The sequence below is a fragment of the Argopecten irradians genome, chromosome 4, assembly GCF_041381155.1.
Source record: "Argopecten irradians isolate NY chromosome 4, Ai_NY, whole genome shotgun sequence".
Lineage (NCBI taxonomy): Eukaryota > Metazoa > Mollusca > Bivalvia > Pectinida > Pectinidae > Argopecten > Argopecten irradians.
This window is the reverse complement of record NC_091137.1, coordinates 8,533,172-8,561,034: the sequence shown is the minus strand read 5'-3', so window position 1 is coordinate 8,561,034 and position 27,863 is coordinate 8,533,172. Positions and strand designations below refer to the sequence as shown.

At 33.4% G+C, this 27,863-nt stretch overlaps 2 protein-coding genes across 11 annotated transcripts in view; both read right to left on the bottom strand.

The window, feature by feature from the left end:
* The window catches only part of LOC138320511 (centaurin-gamma-1A-like), a 35,233-nt gene extending 32,388 nt beyond the window's left edge, over window positions 1–2,845 (bottom strand). For all 9 annotated transcript variants that reach the window (XM_069263511.1, XM_069263514.1, XM_069263513.1 and 6 more), the window contains exons 1-2: window positions 2,713–2,845; window positions 972–1,091 (exon numbers count right to left, since the gene is read on the bottom strand). In XM_069263511.1, the coding sequence (XP_069119612.1) occupies window positions 972–1,079 (108 nt within the window). In that variant the 5' untranslated portion in view covers window positions 1,080–1,091; window positions 2,713–2,845. The remainder of the gene's footprint in view (window positions 1–971; window positions 1,092–2,712) is intronic.
* Window positions 2,846–11,541: 8,696 nt separating this feature from the next.
* LOC138320513 (centaurin-gamma-1A-like) overlaps window positions 11,542–27,863 on the bottom strand; it is a 45,400-nt gene continuing 29,078 nt past the window's right edge. Inside the window, exons 1-6 of one of the 2 annotated variants that reach the window (XM_069263524.1) lie at window positions 25,066–26,482; window positions 19,396–19,731; window positions 16,578–16,636; window positions 13,933–14,020; window positions 12,084–12,169; window positions 11,542–11,766 (exon numbers count right to left, since the gene is read on the bottom strand). In XM_069263524.1, coding sequence (XP_069119625.1) covers window positions 11,581–11,766; window positions 12,084–12,169; window positions 13,933–14,020; window positions 16,578–16,636; window positions 19,396–19,477 — 501 coding nt within the window. In that variant the 5' untranslated portion in view covers window positions 19,478–19,731; window positions 25,066–26,482 and the 3' untranslated portion in view covers window positions 11,542–11,580. Of the gene's footprint in view, window positions 11,767–12,083; window positions 12,170–13,932; window positions 14,021–16,577; window positions 16,637–19,395; window positions 19,732–25,065; window positions 26,483–27,863 lie in introns of those variants that run through there. The other variant, XM_069263523.1, reaches the window with a different exon arrangement.

The window sequence follows — 27,863 nt, the reverse complement described above, 5'->3', positions numbered from 1 at the left end:
ATATGAAACATCTGAATATTTATCTTGATAAACTGTTTGGATACAATTAACATTATTTATGAGTGTAGCAATGTATTTGTTAAGAACCTTGATTATAAAATATAAAGACATTTTTTTAAATCATTATAGCTAAATTTCCAGCATCTAAGATGTTTTTAAAATGTAACTAAATGCTGATAGGATGAAAAATAGAAAAGAAATGTAATTTAGAAGTGAATGTTTAGCATCCATATTCAAACTTTACATTAAAGCATCACATTGACAAGCTGATCGCAAAGCTCATTACAACACCAAATATCTATTTATAGACTCCTAAATTCACACCAATCCCAAAGGCACAACCCCATAGTTAATAATCCTCATCAATTGAAATCCATATAGTATATGTTTAACCCTCTACTAAGCTCTAACAGAAGATTTCATTCCCTCCATCCCTCCTTGTTTAAATAAACTATGGCCTATTACCAGCAAATTCCTGTATAATGATTGATATTTCATATGGAGCGAACAAAAAAGTGTCTTATTAATAACAATAGATTATAATGTGGAATGTCAATAATTAATACTAAGATCCCTTATCCTTATCTTTAGTGCAGTCGAGATTGGAGGGACCACAACCAGGGTGCAGAAGTGAACATTCTCCATGGTAACAAAACAATGTCCATAGTAACCACTCCATGCCTGGTGATGAAGCACACACCACTGAAGTAAGCTTTGGTAAGTATAAAATCATTAGTGCTACTAGTTCATTATTGTTTCTCTGAGCTTTTAATGGTTACATTAGTCCAAAACAATGACAGGAGGAACTTCGGGGATTTAAGTGTGAGATGTGTTAATTTGTTTAATATCCGTTGTGCTGGTATTGTAATGTGATAACCCTACTGGTACCCTAACATCACTTACTGGGCTGTACCTGTAAATGAAAGTTATCATCGTTAGTTTTTCCTTATCTAACTTATTGTTCCACATACCTGTTCTTGAGATTCTGTCAGCATCTGCTGCTGTTGCTGTTGTTTATCTTTCTTCTTTTCAGACTTATCTTTTTCTTTGGTGCTCTGTCCATCCTTGCCGTCCTTCATTGTGGGCTGGACCTATGGTGATCACACACATGGTTTGTCATGACAAAAGCATTACTTCTCCTCTATAAGGTTAAAATATTTCAAAATCTGGATAGGTATGTTAAAATAATTTTTCCAGATATTATTATACACAGTAAAATCTGCCTCAGCAAACACCTCTGTACAAACATCACCTTTCTTAGGGTTCCAAATGGTCAATATCAGCACTAATCGACCTTTGTATATAAAACAAGAGGCCCAGAGGGCCTGTATCGCTCACCTGGTTTGTAATGCCAAGTAATGTTCTGAATACAGGTTCATTGTTTCTTTTCCGAAGGAATGAGAATATATACCTCTAATTCCCCTATTGGGCCCCGCCCCTCCTGCCCCTGGGGGGTCAGAGCCAAAATTTACACAAGTTCTGTTCCCCTTTTCCCAAGGATGTTTGTGGCCAAATTTGGTTACAATCCATGCAGAACTCTATGACTAATAGCGATTTATAGGATTTACCTCTATTTCCCCTATTGGGCCCCGCCTCTCCTGTCCCCGGGGGGTCAGAGCCAAAATTTATACAAGTTCTGTTCCCCTTCCCCCAAGGATGTTTGTGGCCAAATTTGGTTACATTCCATGAAGAACTCTAGGACAAGTAGTGATTTAAAGGATTTACCTCTATTTCCCCTATTGGGCCCCACCCCTCCTGCCCCTGGGGGGTCAGAGCCAAAATTTATACAAACTCTGTTCTTATTCCCCCAAGGATGTTTGTGGCCAAATTTGGTTACATTCCATGCAGACTAGTAGTGATTTAAAGGATTTACCTCTATTTCCCCTATTGGGCCCCACCCCTCCTGCCCCCGGGGGGTCAGAGCCAAAATTTATACAAGTTCTGTTCCCCTTCCCCCAAGGATGTTTGTGGCCAAATTTGGTTACATTCCATGCAGAACTCTAGGACTAGTAGCGATTTAAAGGAAATGTTGACGGACAGACGGACGCCGACGGACGCCGACGGACGACGGACGACGGACGCCGCGCCATGACATAAGCTCACCGGCCCTTTGGGCCAGGTGAGCTAAAAACTCCTTTTTTTGTCCCTTAGGTGACTGTATAGAGAGGTTTAACTGTATAGAGAGTTTACCTGTATAGAGAGGTTTACCTGTATAGAGAGGTTTACCTGTATAGAGAGGTATAGAGAGGTTTAACTGTATAGAGAGGTTTAACTGTATAGAGAGTTTAACTGTATAGAGAGGTTTAACTGTATAGAGAGTTTACCTGTATAGAGAGTTTACCTGTATAGAGAGGTTTACCTGTATAGAGAAGTTTACCTGTATAGAGAGGTTTAACTGTATAGAGAGGTTTAACTGTTTACATGATTGTCAAATAAGCTAATAGAAATTTTCATGTGATATATGACATACACATGGGAGAATGATTTTTCTATTTAGGAAATGCTCATTAAACCCCATTTTACCACTTCCATGAGGTTCTCTGTACAATCTTTATCCCTTAGTTCTTTTGATATTTTTTGGCTATCATAATCATACACATCGTGGCAGCGATGTATTTAACTAAACATGTGTAGATGTGTCTATAAGCTTGTGATAAAGACACATTCATGTCTGTCTGTTTTGCCCGTGTCTGAAATAAGACGTGAGATCACCTGTGCCACAGTCTGTTGACCTGAGGTGTTGTTGGTCGTACCGGTCACCAGTGTGCCGGAGCTGGACGTCGACTGACTACTTGTACTGTGCGTATCATAGGGTTTAGAGGGTACGGCCTGTGTGATGAAGAAGTGGCGCTGGGCATGGACTGGTGTACTCGGAACATTCTGTACTGACAGTGGGATAGATGGATACCTGGTCTGTACTATCTTCTGACACGCTACAACAGTACAATAGTCATTACAGTATACTACAATACTGACAAGGTCATAGTATTTAGTTCAGTACACTTTAGTCTAGATCATTTTACTTTTGAATTGAAACAAATACATAGTGGAACTTAATCTTTATTGCTTTAAATCTGTATTTATAAATAACCAGTACTCTAGGTTAAATTATTCATAGTCACTAATTCTTGTATGATAGAGCTGAGATACTAGTAAGGATTAGTTTGACCTTCTGTAACTATGTACTGTATATTAGACTTCTGTAACTATATACTGTATATTACTAGTAAGGATTAGTTTGACCTTCTGTAACTATATACTGTATATTAGACTTCTGTAACTATATACTGTATATTAGACTTCTGTAACTATATACTGTATATTAGACTTCTGTAACTATATACTGTATATTAGACTTCTGTAACTATATACTGTATATTAGACTTCTGTAACTATATACTGTATATTAGACTTCTGTAACTATATACTGTATATTAGACTTCTGTAACTATATACTGTATATTAGACTTCTGTAACTAATTATATACTGTATATTAGACTTCTGTAACTATATACTGTATATTAGACTTCTGTAACTATATACTGTATATTAGACTTCTGTAACTATATACTGTATATTAGACTTCTGTAACTATATACTGTATATTAGACTTCTGTAACTATATACTGTATACTGTATATTAGACTTCTGTAACTATATACTGTATATTAGACTTCTGTAACTATATACTGTATATTAGACTTCTGTAACTATATACTGTATATTAGACTTCTGTAACTATATACTGTATATTAGACTTCTGTAACTATATACTGTATATTAGACTTCTGTAACTATATACTGTATATTATACTATACTGTATATTAGACTTCTGTAACTATATACTGTATATATCTGAACTTACGTATATTAGACTTCTGTAACTATATATATATATGTACCGTGTATTAAGCTTCTGCAACTATATACTGTATATTAGACTTCTGTAACTATATACTGTATATTAGACTTCTGTAACTATATACTGTATATTAGACTTCTGTAACTATATACTGTATATTAGACTTCTGTAACTATATACTGTATATTAGACTTCTGTAACTATATACTGTATATTAGACTTCTGTAACTATATACTGTATATTAGAATTCTGTAACTATATATACTGTATATTAGACTTCTGTAACTATATACTGTATATTAGACTTCTGTAACTATATACTGTATATTAGACTTCTGTAACTATATACTGTATATTAGACTTCTGTAACTATATATACTGTATATTAGAATTCTGTAACTATATACTGTATATTAGACTTCTGTAACTATATACTGTATATTAGACTTCTGTAACTATATACTGTATATTAGAATTCTGTAACTATATACTGTATATTAGACTTCTGTAACTATATACTGTATATTAGAATTCTGTAACTATATACTGTATATTAGACTTCTGTAACTATATACTGTATATTAGAATTCTGTAACTATATACTGTATATTAGACTTCTGTAACTATATACCTGTATTTAGACTTCTGTAACTATATACTGTATATTAGACTTCTGTAACTATATACTGTATATTAGACTTCTGTAACTATATACTGTATATTAGACTTCTGTAACTATATACTGTATATTAGACTTCTGTAACTATATACTGTATATTAGACTTCTGTAACTATATACTGTATATTAGACTTCTGTAACTATATACTGTATATTAGACTTCTGTAACTATATACTGTATATTAGACTTCTGTAACTATATACTGTATATTAGACTTCTGTAACTATATACTGTATATTAGAATTCTGTAACTATATACTGTATATTAGACTTCTGTAACTATATACTGTATATTAGACTTCTGTAACTATATACTGTATATTAGAATTCTGTAACTATATACTGTATATTAGACTTCTGTAACTATATATACTGTATATTAGATTCTGTAACTATATACTGTATATTAGACTTCTGTAACTATATACTGTATATTAGACTTCTGTAACTATATACTGTATATTAGACTTCTGTAACTATGTACTGTATATTAGACTTCTGTAACTATATACTGTATATTAGACTTCTGTAACTATATACTGTATATTAGAATTCTGTAACTATATACTGTATATTAGACTTCTGTAACTATGTACTGTATATTAGACTTCTGTAACTATATACTGTACTATATTAGACTTCTGTAACTATATACTGTATATTAGACTTCTGTAACTATATACTGTATATTAGACTTCTGTAACTATATACTGTATATTAGACTTCTGTAACTATATACTGTATATTAGACTTCTGTAACTATATACTGTATATTAGACTTCTGTAACTATATACTGTATATTAGACTTCTGTAACTATATACTGTATATTAGACTTCTGTAACTATATACTGTATATTAGACTTCTGTAACTATATACTGTATATTAGAATTCTGTAACTATATACTGTATATTAGACTTCTGTAACTATATACTGTATATTAGACTTCTGTAACTATATACTGTATATTAGACTTCTGTAACTATATACTGTATATTAGACTTCTGTAACTATATACTGTATATTAGACTTCTGTAACTATATACTGTATTATTACTGTATATTAGACTTCTGTAACTATATACTGTATATTAGACTTCTGTAACTATATACTGTATATTAGACTTCTGTAACTATATACTGTATATTAGACTTCTGTAACTATATACTGTATATTAGAATTCTGTAACTATATACTGTATATTAGACTTCTGTAACTATATACTGTATATTAGAATTCTGTAACTATATACTGTATATTAGACTTCTGTAACTATATACTGTATATTAGAATTCTGTAACTATATACTGTATATTAGAATTCTGTAACTATATACTGTATATTAGACTTCTGTAACTATATACTGTATATTAGAATTCTGTAACTATATACTGTATATTAGACTTCTGTAACTATATACTGTATATTAGACTTCTGTAACTATATACTGTATATTAGACTTCTGTAACTATATACTGTATATTAGACTTCTGTAACTATATACTGTATATTAGACTTCTGTAACTATATACTGTATTAGACTTCTGTAACTATATACTGTATATTAGACTTCTGTAACTATATACTGTATATTAGACTTCTGTAACTATATACTGTATATTAGACTTCTGTAACTATATACTGTATATTAGACTTCTGTAACTATATACTGTATATTAAACTTCTGTAACTATATACTGTATATTAGAAGCTTCTGTAACTATATACTGTATATTAGACTTCTGTAACTATATACTGTATATTAGACTTCTGTATATATACTGTATATTCTGTAACTATATACTGTATATTAGACTTCTGTAACTATATACTGTATATTAGATTCTGTAACTATATACTGTATATTAGACTTCTGTAACTATATACTGTATATTAGAATTCTGTAACTATATACGTGTATTAAGCTTCTGTAACTATATACTGTATATTAGACTTCTGTAACTATATACTGTATATTAGACTTCTGTAACTATATACTGTATATTAGACTTCTGTAACTATATACTGTATATTAGACTTCTGTAACTATATACTGTATATTAAGACTTCTGTAACTATATACTGTATATTAGACTTCTGTAACTATATACTGTATATTAGAATTCTGTAACTATATACTGTATATTAGACTTCTGTAACTATATATACTGTATATATACTAGACTTCTGTAACTATATACTGTATATTAGACTTCTGTAACTATATACTGTATATTAGACTTCTGTAACTATATACTGTATATTAGACTTCTGTAACTATATACTGTATATTATTAGACTTCTGTAACTATATACTGTATATTAGACTTCTGTAACTATATACTGTATATTAGACTTCTGTAACTAAATTCACTATACTGTCATTATTTAGAAATTCTGTAAAAACTAAATTCACTTGTATATTTTAGGGAACTTCTAGTGTAAGTACTTATATAACCCAATTCATGGAGTAAAGCTTCTGGTAAAATATATACTGAATATTAGGATTCTGTAAAACAATTATACCTGTATATTTGAGCTGTTGAAAACTTTGCCCTCTAACTAATTGGACTGTACTCTTTAACGGGGGGACTTATCTAATAAACTTATGAGAATGTATAAGAAAAAATTATGTTAAAACCTAGATACTTTTTTATATAGACTTTCATTGAATAACAATAATACTGTATATTAGGGATCTGTAAATGTGCATGTATATTTAAATATATTGTTAGTTTTCAACAAAATTTATCACATTTACCAATCCAAGTGTACACGTTTACGCCTAAACAGTTACTCCAGCATGATCACTGATTAATTAAATCCTGCGAATACGCGCTCCACATAAGTCCTTAAGTTCTATCTTATCTTATCTATTTTTCTCTACAGAATAAGTTCTATCTTACCTATTTTTCTCTACAGAATATGTTCTATCTTACCTATTTTTCTCTACAGAATAAGTTCTATCTTATCTATTTTTCTCTACAGTATAAGTTCTATCTTATCTATTTTTCTCTACAGAATAAGTTCTATCTTACCTCTATTTTTCTCTACAGAATAAGTTCTATCTTACCTATTTTTCTCTACAGAATAAGTTCTATCTTACCTATTTTTCTCTACAGAATAAGTTCTATCTTATCTATTTTTCTCTACAGAATAAGTTCTATCTTACCTATTTTTCTCTACAGTATAAGTTCTATCTTATCTATTTTTCTCTACAGTAATAAGTTCTATCTTACCTATTTTTCTCTACAGAATATGTTCTATCTTACCTATTTTTCTCTACAGTAAATAAGTTCTATCTTACCTATTTTTCTCTACAGTATAAGTTCTATCTTATCTATTTTTCTCTACAGTATAAGTTCTATCTTACCTATTTTTCTCTACAGTATAAGTTCTATCTTACCTATTTTTCTCTACAGTATAAGTTCTATCTTACCTATTTTTCTCTACAGTATAAGTTCTATCTTACCTATTTTTCTCTACAGTATAAGTTCTATCTTATCTATTTTTCTCTACAGTATAAGTTCTATCTTATCTATTTTTCTCTACAGTATAAGTTCTATCTTATCTATTTTTCTCTACAGTATAAGTTCTATCTTATCTATTTTTCTCTACAGTATAAGTTCTATCTTACCTATTTTTCTCTACAGTATAAGTTTTATCTTACCTATTTTTCTCTACAGTATAAGTTCTATCTTACCTATTTTTCTCTACAGAATAAGTTCTATCTTACCTATTTTTCTCTACAGAATAAGTTCTATCTTACCTATTTTTCTCTACAGAATAAGTTCTATCTTACCTATTTTTCTCTACAGAATATGTTCTATCTTACCTATTTTTCTCTACAGAATAAGTTCTATCTTACCTATTTTTCTCTACAGAATATGTTCTATCTTACCTATTTTTCTCTACAGAATAAGTTCTATCTTACTTATTTTTCTCTACAAAATACGTTACTGGTATGTATATCTATGTATTTTTTTTTACTATGCTCTATTAACAGCTCAAGAATGTCCAATATTATGGAGGTGAGGGAAGCCAAAGTACACAGAGAAAATCCAACAACATACAAGTTTTGAACTTGCAACACAGGGGTGGAAAGCTAGCAGTAAAAGTATTATATACAGCCCAGACATATACAATTCTTCAGCTTTACAAAATTATTTCAGCAGCTGATAAATTGTACTTAATAGACACAAATCTTAAATAATCATGATCAATGACATCTATAAATAAACCATGTCTTTGTCTAGTCTAGAACTGTTGAATACAGGGTCAAGGCCAACTGGGCTATCAAAATAATTCATAAATGATAAAGGACAGACTCCAAAAGTCACTCACTTAAGTTTTTGATGTGTGTTTTTGAATTTAGAGCTCAATATTCAGTAAGCATATATAGCAAATTCTTGGAGTTTGTAAGTATATACTTTGTGAATAAATAATGCTGAAATTGATGCAAGTTTGCAAAACGCAGGACCTGCACATTCTGTTTTGCAAACCTTCCTGAATACTGAAGGCATTAAAATATCATCACAATCAAGGAACATTTACCGTATCAAATGTACACATGCAGACTGTATACAGTTCTGCCAAAAATATTTTTAACAAGATACAGTTCTGCCAAAAATATTTTTAACAAGAGATAAAACGAAGCTAATTGAAATCTAACACCTTGAATTCCATGCTTGTGTATATTGGAAATACTTTTATGGTTTTTTTAAAGATCACAATTTCTAAATCTAAATTCAATTACTCATTTCTCACACTGTAGGTTGCGGTATAAACTAACAAAAGTTTGAGTAAACAATCTAATGATTCAATGAAGTTCTGAAGACAAATCTATGAATCATACGACTATCATTTTAAACATTTCAAATCAAAGCATTTTTAACTACTTTAATTTAAATCTTAGATAAGGATCGTGAAGTAATGAATGCTATAATGGGAGAATGTATTGAAGAAACTCTTTGTAAGATCAAATATTTTTTAAATAGTAAGTATCTTTGGATATAGACCTCCAACGGTGAAACAGAACAGTACAGCTTACCCCACAGATCTCAGACAATTAAACTGAGTAACATCCAGCCCTGATTGATTTACAATATGTCCTCCAAGATTTGAATATTTCCCAGTAACCATGTTCCAGTGTAAGCATTCCAGCCCAGCCAGAGTGGGACAGATGAAAATTTTAAGAGATTAGCCTGGAGATAAGTCTGGGTGTACACACATGTATAACTGTCGTACTGTGTTGGCAGCAGCTGCAGGACAACACTTATTTACCTCTCACACAAAAAATCTACAATTTTCTAGCTTCCTTGTAATTTCTATCAAACTGGGTTAAAATGATTATTGGCCTACAGGCTAATTTGGATTCTGCTAAGAGATATTGGATACTTGAATTGGTGGTGAACCGTAGCTTGGGAAGCACCTTTAGTTACTCTATCTGTGCCGTGATCCAATGACTGTACACAAGTTCTTACAAACACATTCCAGATAAACACCTAAATAATCTGATCTCTTCACAAATGTTTTGCTTTAATGTCTTTACAGAGAAAATCACATCCCTCCCATTCTAACCTAAAACTTCTTGTATAAGGATATTGTTTTAAAATATAACTGTTAAGTAATGCAATCAGTGAACAAATATATTCAGTCTAAAACAGGATCTAAAACACAATTTTTGTTTCACAAAGAGAAGCTGTAATTTGTTCTTACCATGGGTGCTGACTAGCTATAGGATAAGCGAAACCTCTGAATTCTTACCCTGAGTGTGACCTCTGAATTCTTACCCTGAGTGTGACCTCTACATTCTTACCCTGAGTGTGACCTCTACATTCTTACCCTGAGTGTGACCTCTACCTTCTTACCCTGAGTGTGACCTCTACCTTCTTACCCTGAGTGTGACCTCTGCATTCTTACCCTGAGCGTGACCTCTACATTCTTACCCTGAGCGTGACCTCTACATTTTTACCCTGAGCGTGACCTCTACATTCTTACCCTGAGTGTGACCTCTACATTCTTACCCTGAGTGTGACCTCTACATTCTTACCTGTGACCTCTATTCTTACCTGAGTGTGACCTCTGCATTCTTACCCTGAGTGTGACCTCTACATTCTTACCCTGAGTGTGACCTCTACATTCTTACCCTGAGCGTGACCTCTACATTCTTACCCTGAGTGTGACCTCTACATTCTTACCCTGAGTGTGACCTCTACATTCTTACCCTGAGTGTGACCTCTACATTCTTACCCTGAGTGTGACCTCTACATTCTTACCCTGAGTGTGACCTCTACATTCTTACCCTGAGTGTGACCTCTGCATTCTTACCCTGAGTGTGACCTCTACATTCTTACCCTGAGTGTGACCTCTGCATTCTTACCCTGAGTGTGACCTCTACATTCTTACCCTGAGTGTGACCTCTACATTCTTACCCTGAGTGTGACCTCTACATTCTTACCCTGAGTGTGGCCTCTACATTCTTACCCTGAGTGTGACCTCATTCTTACGCTGAGTGCAGACTATGATGAGTAGAACCTCTACATTCTTACTCTGAGTATGACCTCATTCTTACCCCGATTGCAGAATATCTATGATGAGTGTGACCTCTACATTCTTACTCTGAGTGTGACCTCATTCTTACCCTGAGTGGGAACCTCATTTTTACCCTGAGTGTTGACTAGGATAAGTGGGGACCTCTGTCTTACCCTGAGTGTTGACTAGGATAAGTGGGGACCTCTGTCTTACCCTGAGTGTTGACTAGGATATTTGGGGATCTCTTTCTTACCCTGAGTGTTGACTAGGATAAGTGGGGACCTCTTTCTTACCCTGAGTGTTGACTAGGATAAGTGGGGACCTCTGTCTTACCCTGAGTGTTGACTAGGATATGTGGGGATCTCTTTCTTACCCTGAGTGTTGACTAGGATAAGTGGGGACCTCTTTAATTTCTTACCCTGAGTTTTGACTAGGATATGTGGGGATCTCTTTCTTACCCTGTGTGTTGACTAGAATAAGTGGGGACCTCTTTAATTTCTTACCCTGAGTGTTGACTAGGATAAATGGGGACCTTGTTCTTACCTTGAGTGCCGACTAGAATGAGTGGGACCTCGGCAGCATTTCGGTAGTGGGCCATCTTGGCATAGTATGAATACACTGTGTGGAAACTGATCTCATTCTCCAAACTGAACACAAATATTACAGCATCCACCCACTGTGTGAACTGTTGGTCATAAAAAAATAAAACAATTTCATAAAACACTCCAAAACTATTAATACATAATGTATGACATTTTTTAAAATTCCATATTGATGTCCTATGACATAAATGTAAGGCTTAATTAGAAGTGATACATCAGCATAATTGATATCATTGATGGGACTTAAATGATTAAGGATGGTGAAATTGATAATTTGTTATCAAGGATTGATATAGTTAATAAAATATTAAATAACATGGAAGGGGAGGGGGTTATAAAGACCATTGGATAGCGTAAAGCTTTAAATACCAGATACTTGGTTAAATCATGATCTTCTTACCTGCATTTCTGGGGCGCCCCCTTCATCTCTTATCAGGAGGAGATAACTCTGACCATCTATGATGACTTCCTTTTTGAAGCGACCACCTGCAGCACAGAAGGATTTATTGAAGTCAACATCAGACTATTATCAGGTATAGCTGTTAGCAGTGGGAGCATCCTAACCCACATATCCCACCCCTATCTTACCCAACAGGTGCCACTCTGTCAGTCACAGACAGGTGCCCTGCTACATAGCCATATATTGACCTACATGTACCATGTGTATCTGATTAATTTAAACTAATTTTTTAAATCATTTATACAGTTTTAGGCATGCAAGCATAAACTCAAGATTTATCTGATGTCTCGTTCAGATAGTTTATCTGGTTTAAACTTGCTGATAACAAGAATTCTTTTTACCAAAATTTGTAAGAAACTTTTCACAGTATTACGAAAGGATTTTCAGATATTTAAAATAGGCTCTCTTTGCTATGAATGCATTAACATGAACACACTATTGCCATTTATATATAACATATATGTAATAGTGAATGAGAAAGTTAAACACATTGAATCCAGATCCAGCAGTATAAACATTCCATTGCCTGTCTGCCTGCCTTCCCCCAGCACACTCTTGGCACTCTATCAATACATGAACTCATCGTGTCATTAAATTTCAAAAGGAGAAGTTAAATTTATATCCTTATCTAGCAATTACTTTCTTTTATCAAGATCCCAGGCCAATGCCAAAAAAATAGTGGTGAAAATATTAACTACAGCCTATCTTAATCCTATAGGATTTCAAAGGGATAGTCTGTACATTATTGCTGTACATGTATTGGTTTTGGTCATCAGGAGCCTCTTAATATTCTATTAAGTTCAGGATTTTAAGTCTTATTTATCAGGAAGGGCATATACAGGCCTAGATTGTACATCCTTCAATATAAAATTATAGTTCAGCTGGATTCCATATCATTCATGTTCTATTACCATGATTTTTCACCATATCCCTCTTCCAAAGCAAAATTTATTGTTTATGGAGACAACATGTCATTGTATTATTTAATATATTATTGTTTTTGAGTCCTCTCTTTAAATCCAGCATCAGTAAATAAACTTAACATGTGCACTGAATACATTTAAGACCGAAATTGTCATGTAAAAAAATTTTATCCAATGAAAGTTTCTGTTTCATAAGCTGATACTTTGCCTACTGTTGTAACTTGCTATGTGATTGCATAATTTTAAAGGTACCAACTATTGATCTGCAATTTTCTGGTCTAAAATGTCTGTTAATTATACCTACTGGGTTAGAGTTGGCACTCGGATACACTGAAGTTAGATCCCAATAATCCATTGAGCACAAAAGATTCATGACCTGTCAGCTAAACATTGCCTGACATATAAATAATGCATGGCATTCTCATTTATTGGATCCAGACTGTGTCTTCTTTTTTGTGTGTCTAACCAGAGTCTATCATTAGGTAAATCAATGTCCTGTTTTGTTTTCATTCTCATTATTTTGTACGTTTTTTTTTTTTTACTTTTTATAGAATATTTATGTGCATGTTCTAACTAGGTAATTATTATTCTAGAACAAGTGATGCATTCTGATGATTCACATTATCAGAGATAGGTAACAGTCATGAATAGGAAAGTAAATGTTTTATTCAGCGAAACAGACAATAAAATGCTTTTTATCAATAGAATGTTTTGAATATGTCCATTTCAATGGTAATAAGTATGATACGTGTATGACTGTTTCTATAATTCTTATTCTAAGATAGGCTATCTTAGCTATTAACACAGCTTATTGATACTGCTTTTATCCTTCCTATTCAAATTCAGATAAAACTTGAGTAAGGTACCCTCTGGAGATTCCTCTTGCATGTAAGATCCTGTCAGGTACCGGTGGACTAGGGCCGACTTGCCACTGTGGACACTTCCCAGGATTCCCTGTAAATATGGATACAACCTCAAATTGAAGATCATAGGAAATCCAACATCAGCATTGAAGTCAAAAGGACAAAAGCGTGTTCTGTTAGAAGTACAATAACACTGAGTATTTGATGAATGCTCTGAGAGTCTGGACATGCTATCAGTAGGAGATTGAGTGTACATCAGGACACATCACCCACTGGTCACATCACCAATTTGACAAAATGTTAACCCAAAATGATTACACATTATACTTGTACTCTTCTGCTCCATACTTTCATTTTTTTTCATTTGCGTTTGATCAATCTAATTACTTATCTAAGTACAATAATGTATCATGAACTTAGGTCTCTTGGTGTTTTAGAATAATTTGTTGAATTTAATGCTCACGATTCAGTTAAGTAGAAATATTAAAGAATACCATGGACAAGAGAGAGTTAAGGATCGATCAACATCAGCAATTAAAACATGTCTCCCACCATTCAAAGGAGAGACAACATTACAACACAGATGCATTGAGAAGTATAATATAGTAACTCTGAAGATATATAGACTAATGATAGAGATAATTACAACATGGTTGCATTGAGAAGTATAATATAGTAACTCTGAACATATATAGACTAATGATAGAGATAATTACAACATGGTTGCATTGAGAAGTATAATATAGTAACTGTGAACGTATTTAGACAAATGATAGAGATAATTACAACATGGTTGCATTGAGAAGTATAATATAGTAACTGTGAACATATTAGACTAATGATAGAGATAATTACAACATGGTTGCATTGAGAAGTATAATATAGTAACTGTGAACTATTAGACTAATGATAGAGATAATTACAACATGGTTGCATTGAGAAGTATAATATAGTAACTCTGAACATATATAGACTAATGATAGAGATAATTACAACATGGTTGCATTGAGAAGTATAATATAGTAACTGTGAACATATTAGACTAATGATAGAGATAATTACAACATGGTTGCATTGAGAAGTATAATATAGTAACTGTGAACGTATTTAGACTAATGATAGAGATAATTACAACATGGTTGCATTGAGAAGTATAATATAGTAACTGTGAACGTATTTAGACTAATGATAGAGATAATTACAACATGGTTGCATTGAGAAGTATAATATAGTAACTGTGAACGTATTTAGACTAATGATAGAGATAATTACAACATGGTTGCATTGAGAAGTATAATATAGTAACTGTAACGTATTTAGACTAATGATAGAGATAATTAGTATCTATGAGATAATTACAACATGTTGCATTGAGAAGTATAATATAGTAACTGTGAACGTATTTAGACTAATGATAGAGATAATTACAACATGGTTGCATTGAGAAGTATAATATAGTAACTGTAAACGTATTATTTAGACTAATGATAGAGATAATTACAACATGGTTGCATTGAGAAGTATAATATAGTAACTGTAACGTATTAACTATGAAGATATTAACATGTTGCATTGAGAAGTATATATAGTAGAATGATACATGACTAATATAGAGATAATTACAACAGTTGCATTGAGAAGTATAATATAGTAACTGTAACGTATTAGACTAATGATAGAGATAATTACAACATGGTTGCATTGAGAAGTATATAATATAGTAACTGTAAACGTATTTAGACTAATGATAGAGATAATTACAACATGGTTGCATTGAGAAGTATAATATAGTAACTGTGAACGTATTTAGACTAATGATAGAGATAATTACAACATGGTTGCATTGAGAAGTATAATATAGTAACTGTGAACGTATTTAGACTAATGATAGAGATAATTACAACATGGTTGCATTGAGAAGTATAATATAGTAACTGTGAACGATATTTAGACTAATGATAGAGATAATTACAACATGGTTGCATTGAGAAGTATAATATAGTAACTGTGAACGTATTTAGACTAATGATAGAGATAATTACAACATGTTGCATTGAACTTTAGACAGATAGAGATAATTACAACATGTTGCATTGGAAGTATAATATAGTAACTGTGAACGTATTTAGACTAATGATAGAGATAATTACAACATGTTTGCATTGAGAAGTATAATATAGTAACTGTAACGTATTAGACTAATGATAGAGATAATTACAACATGTTGCATTGAGAAGTATAATATAGTAACTGTAAACGTATTTAGACTAATGATAGAGATAATTACAACATGGTTGCATTGAGAAGTATATATATATAGTAACTGTGAACGTATTTAGACTAATGATAGAGATAATTACAACATGGTTGCATTGAGAAGTATAATATAGTAACTGTGAACGTATTTAGACTAATGATAGAGATAATTACAACATGTTTGCATTGAGAAGTATAATATAGTAACTGTGAACGTATTTAGACTAATGATAGAGATAATTACAACATGGTTGCATTGAGAAGTATAATATAGTAACTGTGAACGTATTTAGACTAATGATAGAGATAATTACAACATGGTTGCATTGAGAAGTATATAATATAGTAACTGTGAACGTATTTAGACTAATGATAGAGATAAACAGACTTACCAATTTGAGGTCGGGAACTGAGCGACTCAACGTCCATTCTTGACTGTTTACAAAGGAATCTGCAAAACATGAACCGAAGCGATACATTAATGATTGCTTATCTAAGTAAAGTTTTAAACAATATCAAAAGTAATACAAATCACTACAGGTCACTTGTCTTTCCTGGAAGTTTTAGGTATACACTGCAATGAAAATATGATTTGTTTTTTAATTTTCCTTTTGGTAATTCTTAATTATTACATAATGTAGACATTTCGTTCTTAAAACATTTATTGCATTTTAAATTTTTTTGAAAACTCAATTAATATTTTTGGTTGTATCACAAGTTAACATTCCTAAAATGCAAAATCAGTTATCTATACTCTTGTATGACCGGTGTCTTGCTGAAACACAACCGTTTAACAAGCACAGAAATTAGTTGGTACCAGAGCGTAAATTAAATTCAATTTGGCACAAAATTAATTTCATGTCAAAGTCGGCACAGAAACTAAAACACACCTGACGAAAGATCAATTTCAATTAGGATGATGAGGTCCAAGTTATATGGATTACTTTATAAAATTTATTTGACATTGACAAATTCATCAACATGATGACACTTCAACATCTAATTGTATTGTGTTTTTATTTACATTAGTCCGTAAAGTGGTAAAAGGCCCATAAGCAGGCCCCAATCACAGACCTAATGTAGGAAGTATAACTTGAGTTACCAACCCAGTACTGTATAAAACTGTCCAATCAGACATGAGGTAGCTAAAAATGTAATTGTTTGATGTAGGTCTGTACTCTGTGATAGCACACATCTATAGCTATACAGTACACGTTTCTTCACTTGTTCTAAGCTGTTTGATCCATTCATTATTTAAGGTCAGGAAAAAGCTTCTTGACTTCAAGAAGACTACACTACAAAAGCTCTCAGGAGGGTGTCTGTATGATCAATTGTTTCCGCGCTATCATCACTTACATGCATCAAGTAAAAGCATACTTTGATTAAAATTCTTTGTCTTTATTCACTCTCCATCTTCAAATCTGATGTTATTGTTATACTAGACACACATTACAGACACCTTGCAGCTTATCTAATATTACAGACACCTTACAGCTTATTTAATATTAGAAACCTTACAGCTTATTTTTACATTACACCCACCTTACAGCTTATTTAACTTTGAAGCTACCTTACAGCTTATTTAAAATTACAGCCACCTTACAGCTTATTTAACATTAGTCACCTTACAGCTTATTTAATATTACAGACAACTCACAGCTTATTTTTACATTACCCCCACCTTACAGCTTATTTAACTTTGAAGCTACCTTACAGCTTATTTAACATTACAGTCACCTTACAGCTTATTTAACATTACAGCCACATCACAGCTTATTTAATATTACAGCCACCTTACAGCTTAATTAACATTACAGACAACTCACAGCTTATTTAACATTACAGACAACTCACAGCTTATTTAACATTACATACAACTCACAGCTTATTTTTACATTACCCCCACCTTACAGCCACCTTACAGCTTATTTAACATTACAGCCACCTTACAGCTTATTTAACATTACAGCCACCTTACAGCTTATTTAACATTAGTCACCTTACAGCTTATTTAACTTTGAAGCCACCTTACAGCTTATTTAACATTACAGTCACCTTACAGCTTATTTAACATTACAGCCACCTTACAGCTTATTTAACATAACAGCAGCTTATTTAACATTACAGCCACTTCACAGCTTATTTAATATTACAGCCACCTTACAGTTTATTTAACATTACAGCCACCTCACAGCTTATTTAACATTACAGCCACATCACAGCTTATTTAACATTACAGCCACATCACAGCTTATTTAACATTACAGCCACCTTACAGCTTATTTAACATTACAGCCACCTTACAGCTTATTTAACATTACAGCCACCTTACAGCTTATTTAACATTACAGCCACCTTACAGCTTATTTAACATTACACTCACCTTACAGCTTATTTTTACATTACAGCCACCTCACAGCTTATTTAACATTACTGCCACCTCACAGCTTATTTTTACATTACAGCCACCTCACAGCTTATTTAACATTACAGCCACCTTACAGCTTATTTTTACATTACAGCCACCTCACAGCTTATTTAACATTACTGCCACCTCACAGCTTATTTTTACATTACAGCCACCTCACAGCTTATTTAACATTACAGCCACCTTACAGCTTATTTAACATTACAGCCACCTTACAGCTTATTTAACATCACAGCCACCTCACAGCTTATTTAACATTACAGCCACCTCACAGCTTATTTAACATTACAGACAACTCACAGCTTATTTAATGATAGGGATCTACTGTTGTTACTCCAACCACTACACTATTTATTATGATTACTATGTCAACATGACGTAATGGAAGTATTATAGCAATAAATTTGATAAAAAATTGTATCTACAAATAGCATGTAGCTTAGTATTACATTTATAATGTTTGGACATATTATTATGAACTTCTTTCGTTGCTATGAGTTAACATTGAGCTCTGGAAATCCAATATAAATTGTATTACCAGTAGCTTTCAATTGCTTCTTAAAATGCAATCTTAGAGTAATGGTGCATTAATTCAATCATAAACTTCAACTAAAACAAAATAATTATAAAATTTTATGACCACTTAAAGAAGATTCCATTTATTGTTATGATGTTTTACAATAATCATGTAATTAACAACATTTATAGTATCTAGAACATGCAGAATTGGTGGAAAGCAGGTTTTTGAAATTGTATTTTTACCATACAGTGTATATACTTACACGAGCGTCGTTTAGGTAGCAGTGAGCTATCTGTTCGTGTCCTGCGATACGGCAGTGATAGCCGTTTGAGAGTACTTAACATTTTACCAAGTCCTCTCCATACTCACAGGCTATCCTCATCTACACTGTCCAATACAAAACTTTCCCAGTGTCTTTCATTAATATCCACCAATTATCAATCGACAAGACATCAAATATCAATTTCATCCAAGATTATAAAAAAAATATAAATCTGCACCTCCTGACGGATTAAGATAATCCCTTTATTACAGGGTATACACCCAAGCCAATTAGGGTTGAATAGAAGCTTGGTGTTCTTCCGTCTCCTCCCAGTGTCTGTTTTAGTGTCAAGGATTAGCTGTCTATACAGTAATCTTAACCCCTCCCCCTAAACAATTACTGTTAATCAATACTAACACCCTGTCATCACACAGCAGTCCCTTACACAGCTCCCATGTAATTAATGAATTGTTAAACGACTCTTTTTACCCATAACTTAGGTCAGAAAATGAAGACTGTCCAGTTAATTATTGAGACAATTTTTCAAAAAGAATATAACTCAGCATCGACCTACAAAACATATGATTACTGTGACATAGGATGCAGTAGGATGGGGGTAATTCAGGACTTTTTCTGACAACCATGCATCGAAATTAGAAACTATACATATATTTACTAACCTTAAAGACACTTCTAGAGCTTTCAAACAGTTACTTTATCGACCCCATTTTTCAATAGTAGAAAATAACCTGATTTTAACATCCAACTGTATTCTATAACTATTTCTCAACATTTAGGCTGCCAGTTTGAGACCACTGAAAGGCTGTTGCTAATATTACCAATAAGCTTAAAATAGTTTAGTTTATGATGGCTTCCAATTTTATTTTTCTTCATACCAAATATCTTTATCTTTAAATATATTTTCTTCACAGAAGAATTACATCATTCACTTTCAATGTCAGATGATTAATTGATATAACTTAAATCCATGCTATATACCCATGGACTTGTGAGTTAGACTTGTTATATGTATATTATACTAAATAGTTTATAGTACATTAGCCATCATTGCACGATTCCCCAAGTCAGCAGCGTGAGATCCAATATTCCTCTATATAAAACAAACCCTGCATTTTATGTTCCATGTTGGCTAATACATTTTACTTTTATACAGAGTATTAAGCAGACCTTTGATGGGCACAGCTCGTGATGCTAATAGTTTTTGTTGTGTAGGGAATTGTATAACTGAATCAATACCCACCAACTGTAAACCTATACTAAAGACACAACGCCTCACAAACAAGGCTGGAAATCAAAGAAATAAGCCTCTATTGTAGAACCCTAATAAAATACAATAGTTATCAAACATGGGCACCAGACAGGAATCCCCCAGTTATAGTCTAGAACCCTAATAAAATACAATAGTTATCAAACATGGGCACCAGACAGGAATCCCCCAGTTATAGTCTAGAACCCTAATAAAATACATAGTTATCAAACATGGGCACCAGACAGGAATCCCCCAGTTATAGTCTAGAACCCTAATAAAATACAATAGTTATCAAACATGGGCACCAGACAGGAATCCCCAGTTATAGTCTAGAACCCTAATAAAATACAATAGTTATCAAACATGGGCACCAGACAGGAATCCCCCAGTTATAGTCTAGAACCCTAATAAAATACAATAGTTATCAAACATGGGCACCAGACAGGAATCCCCCAGTTATAGTCTAGAACCCTAATAAAATACAATAGTTATCAAACATGGGCACCAGACAGGAATCCCCCAGTTATAGTCTAGAACCCTAATAAAATACAATAGTTATCAAACATGGGCACCAGACAGGAATCCCCCAGTTATAGTCTAGAACCCTAATAAAATACAATAGTTATCAAACATGGGCACCAGACAGGAATCCCCCAGTTATAGTCTTTACTACAAACACCAAGCAACATACAACACTTGACTTCTGTAAATTATCCAGTTGTAACTTAACCAAATCCCCCTAGGAAACCCTTATACAGGCAAACCTCGTTAAGTCAATTCAAACAAATACATGTATGGAATGTTTAATTTTAAGTTTACCTAACTTTCAACTCTATATTTCAGTAAATTAATGAACTTAATGTGACATATATAGGGAAAAGACTTATGACTGAAAGGGAAGATGAAAAGCTCAGAAACAAACCTCCTTCTTTTTGTGAATTTCAAAGTTTATATTCAGAAGACAAATTTAGGAACAAATCTATAAAAGATAGTCAAATACTTTTAATGAGGGACCTTGTGAAGTCAAGAGATAGTCTGCAAGTTTCACTGTTACTACAATCAATTTATTGCCACTGGGTGTTTATAATTATGTAATTCCATATAAAATGCATAAAATATTTCGATAAGGTGTTATGACATCCTAACAAGAAACAACTGCAGTGATGTGATGAAAAGTGTACACCATTCGCGAGAGCCAACGATGGATGTAATGGGTGTTATGACACCAATAACAGGATAGTTATGTGATAAACAAACCCTTGTAATAGACAACAAACATTCTCTCGCCTCCATAATCTGGTAAATCTCGTCTCTGACTTTTTCCTTAACATGTTCTCCATATGTATCATGTCACAAGTGATGTACTACCCCATACATATAGTGCTAAACTAAAACTATACTGCTGATTTATACCCGGTAAGGATCCTAAATACAAATCCAAATCCTATATGATATATGTCAAAATGATCACTGACCTAACCAGTGATTTTTCTCACTGTTTTAAGAATCCATGAGCTGATATACGCTACAACACCTATATAATAGTATTCTTCCTTGTTGTACAGGGCATTCTGACATAACAACAATTACATGTTTACACCTGACAGGAATGTGTTGTGTATGTGCAGGCCAATGATATAGATACATACACAAATTGTTGTAAAACATTTCTGGGAAAAGGCCAAGTTTCTCAGCCTTGCTCAGATGCTGCACCAAAAACAAGCAATTACTGAAAAATTCGGAACCAATTTGAAGGTAAAGCCTATAAATTTTCTTGCAGCAGTACACAAATTGCCTACAAAAATCTCCAAAACATTATCTTTATATTGTTCATTTAGAATTTGGCTCAAACATTATATTAGTCACGAAATAAAAACATGTTTACACCTGCCAATGAAGTCATACTTGATACACCTTGACACTTACAGAAATCCTACTAGCTGGTATGTGGCCTGAACTTGGCCTTCACCAATTGACAATTATACATTACCCAGACATAGAAATTCCTTCAGCTAGTATTTAATTATTGTGTGACTATCACCTTCTAGTTTATTTCAACAATTCCAAGAACACTAATACCCTCATGTTCTAGCTTAATGGACCTCTTTTACAATAATGGTTAAAAGAGAAAAACTTTAAATAAAAAGAATTCATGAAACAATTTTCCTTAACAATTAAACTCAATCAACATTTATTTTTTCAAAGAATTCCACACATGAAACTTCTTGAATTGCGTGACATTAATGTGTATGCAGCAGATAAGATGATGGATCTTGGTGAAGTATATACCTAGGTTCATCCTAAGCTTTTCCAACATTTAAAACTATTACCATGGAAACCGGTTTTTATCACTATAATATGTAGAATCTTGGTCTGAAGTTTTAGTCTGCCTGGTTATAATGACCTCAGATTACAGGGGGACTACTGTTTGATGGGGCCAGGCACTGAGAGAGGAGGGTGGGGGAGGAGGAATTCAAACATCAAAATAATTACAGCAAAGGAAGAAAATAGGACATCAACTATAGACTGTATAAACAAAATCATATGGAATACTCAAAACTTGCTCTCTTTGTAGCAGGTTTTGGGCTCCAAATGTCTGATTTAAAGATAAAATCGCTCCCAGAAAATCTTTTTGGGTTGATATCTGATCAATCGAAATTATTTGGTCTCCTAACATTTAAACTATTACATAAATAAGTAATATACACATGTAGAGTGTACCTCTTGGATAGTGTTCAATTAGAGCCAGCACAAGTTTTCTTAATGCCTTGATTATCAATTATGTATATGTTATATTTCAAATTGCAGGTGATTTCAAAGTTGAAAACCTATTAATACAATTTTGACATGGTGAATATTTCGGGATTGCCACGAAACTATCATTTACTGGATTATTAAGTAATATGACCATTAATCCTACACTCTACATATTTTTTTTTTATATAACTACTGTGGTTAACATCCCCTAATCTATCACTGTGAAGATGGATTGATTCTAGGACACAAAACAGACCTATCATCAACAAAAAACATGACGATTTGACGATGTTAATTAAATTATCAGTCACTATATGTACAGCTTCAGGGCCTCAAGCATACCAACTGCTGCCTATATTTTTTGTGGTATGTGAAAAAGATGATACGTTTTTTTTTCTCTCCACAAATTGTACAGAAGCCATATGGATGAGGATGTCATAACTACAGCGGCCATGTGTAGAGTAGAGTGAGAAACATCAGGCCCACTTTGATGTATGTTAGGGGCTTCAGGGTACAATGTGGGGAATGTACTATAGCTCTCATATATCTCCATACAAACTATTTATACAACAATATACAAACAAAATAATTATAATCTATGAGAACATAGGTGTTGATGCCGTGAGAAACTTATAATGATTTATCGTCATTTTTTCCAGATTCCTTCGATATTACTCCACCCAGCATACACTAATGTATATGATATTAAGCTTTAGCAGCCAAATTAAATGACACATATACTGGTAAATCAGTTATCTGTGTATCAATTTGATGTTGTAATTAACTTGCTTGGGCTGGTCAGGAGCGTCTAGACTTGACGAGTTCAGAGACTCAGCCTCCTACAGGGCGTACACATGTTACACCAAACCCGCCCTTTCACGACCAAAAACGTCCTCATCAATGGATAACACATGACATCACAGCAGGTACACATGTATATCAACCCTGTGTACTCACTTTTTTAAATTGAATCCTATGGTTTTCTTGTGAAGTTTCTCATAAGTATACAGTATTAACTATAGAACTGGATATTAAACTATTGTCGTGAAGCACTGACTAAAAGACTTTAGGGTGACCATTCTCAAATAACTCTGTATGTTTATATTCTAGGAGAAGTACATCTCATCATATCTACCCAGTTTCATAATTTTTTTAAACTTGCCCTGATCTTTCTTCACCATACCGAGCTGACCTACATCTGCCCATCAGCACTTGCCCCACGGTTTGAAGTCAGCTTATCTCCCATCTTCACAACGAAATTGTCTACTTCCAGAGTCTGATTTTCAGTTTAGATATCTTACCTGGATATATTTAGCCAAGAACAAAATTTTGAATGAACCGAGGATGTTTATCGAGGAAGATAAGGTATACACAACTCATAAACTTTACAAGTGATTATAGCAAAGTTATCTCCCTTCCTTAGACCAAACATTATAAACTGAAGGTTTTATCGTGTATCTACAAGATGAATGGAAGTAATTGATGTGATGTCAAACCTACCAAAAACACAATAATAGATATAGGGATAGGAAAATGTATGTTTCTGCTGTTTGATATAAACCATGACCTTTAGCCTACCAACATTTACACTTTGAAAATATTTACAACCAGACAAAGTCTATGGTATACTAAGCAAAGGATACACAAAGTGTGGTCTGCAGACAGCCAAATCCCAAAGGAATCGTAAATTTCAAGTGAAATCCACCAAGTGATGCTGAACACTGGGTTTTCTATAATCCATATATACCTTGTATATCCAGTTTTTTACTACCGCAACTGTCTGTATTTTACAATGTATGACTCCAGTTAGACTTTTATAGGTATAGACTGTACTAATACAGCCTCGTACCTCAGTGCTAGCAGTACCTGACTAGGTTATTGACTAACTCAATTGAACTTTTGTTAAATAGTAAGTCCACAATAGTAAATTCCACTGAAGGAAGCACCTAAAAACAAGTAGTGATTCGACTGGATCTCCTTGTGTTTTGTACTGCTCTTAGATTCCTAACAAATCAGAAATGTTCTGTTCCACTAATCATTTTTTTCTCTGTGTATGTTGGTATGTCCATGTAGGAGATTAGTTGTTGACAGTTTGTCACTCTGTGGTCACTCTATGGTCACTCTTTGGTCAATGCTCACACATAGGTTTTAGTAGAATGTCACCGATACACAAAATATCCTTCCAGCTCGATCATCAGTGGTAAGGTGTTGGCCTTGTTGTGTATTCCAAGAATCTATAAGTGTCCCCAAATGATATTTCACACCTTTACAAGTGCTCCCATATCTGACACCTCAATATTTAAAAGTGCTGCTAGCTTTAATCATTGGCGATCACACAAACTTCCTTAGGGTAGATGACATTTTTATCACAGGATTCTGTCTCTAGGTCAAGGTTACTGGAGACCCTCAGAGTGTTAAAGGCTGATTGAGTCATTCACAACTGACTGACTTATCTCACTTTAAACACTTTCAGAGATAAACAAGTCTGCCAATATCATGACCTCTTCATATGTCCATTGAACATCTGAAGCTTAAATTCCACCAACAGGAAAGAATGCTTAAACCTTGAGAAATATGATATTTTCTATAAGAAATGTTTTCCCCCCTGAAATGCTGAATGTAACACTGCAGAGCTGCTGGGTAATTTGTATTATCCTGCACTTTTCTTATTCATATCAATCCACTTCCTGTAAACCTGTGTCAATTTTTTAGTCAGCCCCCTCGTGTCCTCCTCCTCCCATAATGGAATGATTATCCTGGTGTCTCTAGCATCTCTCAACACTATCTGTAACTAGTCTACACTGTTCAAAGAGTCACCACAGACTTGCTTTTGTAACATATCATTGTCCAGCAATGAAGTTCAATCAGCACCCAGGCCTCATGGAAAGTGATGTTAATGAAGTTCAGATATGGACGATGAAATTGTTACAAATCTCCACACGATCATAACAAACAGTAATAAACAGGTGATGACACACACTGTGGACTCCGTAAATGTCCCAAATTCCTTTGTGTGCAGCTGAGACTGTGCACCCCTACTACACCTGTTTCTGCTAGTGTAACAATGAGGTAACAACACAGCGGCACACCTCCTCTAGGCTATAGCACTGCCCTAACACACACACACGAGTAGTCCAAGCTTCTCTCAGGGAAGTAGTCCAAGCTTCTCTCAGGGAAGTAGTCCAAGCTTCTCTCAGAGACAATACTTCAAATGTTGCAGAAGATATTCTTTTTCTTTCACATAACTGTTGTTTTGTTGACTACTTCACCCAGAATAGTGTGTGCATTTTATCTTCGGTCAGACCATACAATTATAATTGTACGGAGATATTGAAAGGCAACTAAAGTCTATCAGACTAGAACTGGCTATTGTATGTTATAAATTCTGATGCATTTTTTGTACACTAGAGAAATCAATGTTGGTTATATCATGCACAGTTAAAATAGGATAAATCATCTATATACACAGGCCGGTCTGTGTAACATCACAAACGTTTTGTCTGATGTCTGCTCGAGATTTTTACGTCTACAGTAGAGCACCAACCATCCAATTTTTAAATCAATCACTTGTGATTCCCAGGAAACAGTAGAGGTAAAATGTTCAAAGACGACTTCTATATGTCCTGACATTGTAATATTCCTTCATGCTTAACATAATATAAAAAACCTTTTATCAAAATCTTTTAAAATTTCTCTTCCTTGTGAAAAATGACATCTAAATCAATATTATATGTTGATGATGAGAATGTTGGTATATGGAGTTAATTCATGTTTATCAGAGTCTATTTTTCTTCAGAGCCAACAATCATTACAGTAGTAAAAGTTATCTGCTTGCGTAAACAGAGAATTCACCTCTGACAGGCCCTATCAAGATCCGCTGCAGATCCATCAATTCCCATTATAAACTGCTGTACATGTATAGAGAAGTTTTTATAACTATAAATATGAAAATTTGGAACAGATCCATAATTCACGGAATTTTGTAAAAACCATCGGTGTAGAAGTATAGCAGGTGATTCAGAGTGTTGTAGACGGGTTAAATTCTTTGTAGTCATCACGTTATCGCTCTGTTCTAACTCGTGTTACTACAAACCACTCAACACCTTGATTTCAAATTGACTCTTCACAATGCTGGGTATCCTAATTACAAATTCAACATGGCAAATAATTCATAAAAATATGTTCAGTACATACATATGGATTGCTGTATGTATACTTGATGTCAATCTTGACAAATCCTACCCAAGTCCTTAATTAAAATCCAATCCATTAAGACTTAAGCATTAAAGGAAATATTTTCCACATTCAGCAAAGGATTCATATTGATATCTGCAAATCGCATATACCTGCTACAAATTCATAGTCTGATTGTAATTTAAAGCAATATAGCTTAAAATCCCAATCTAGTGTCCTTCAAAAAGATTAAGAAAAAGATCACTGA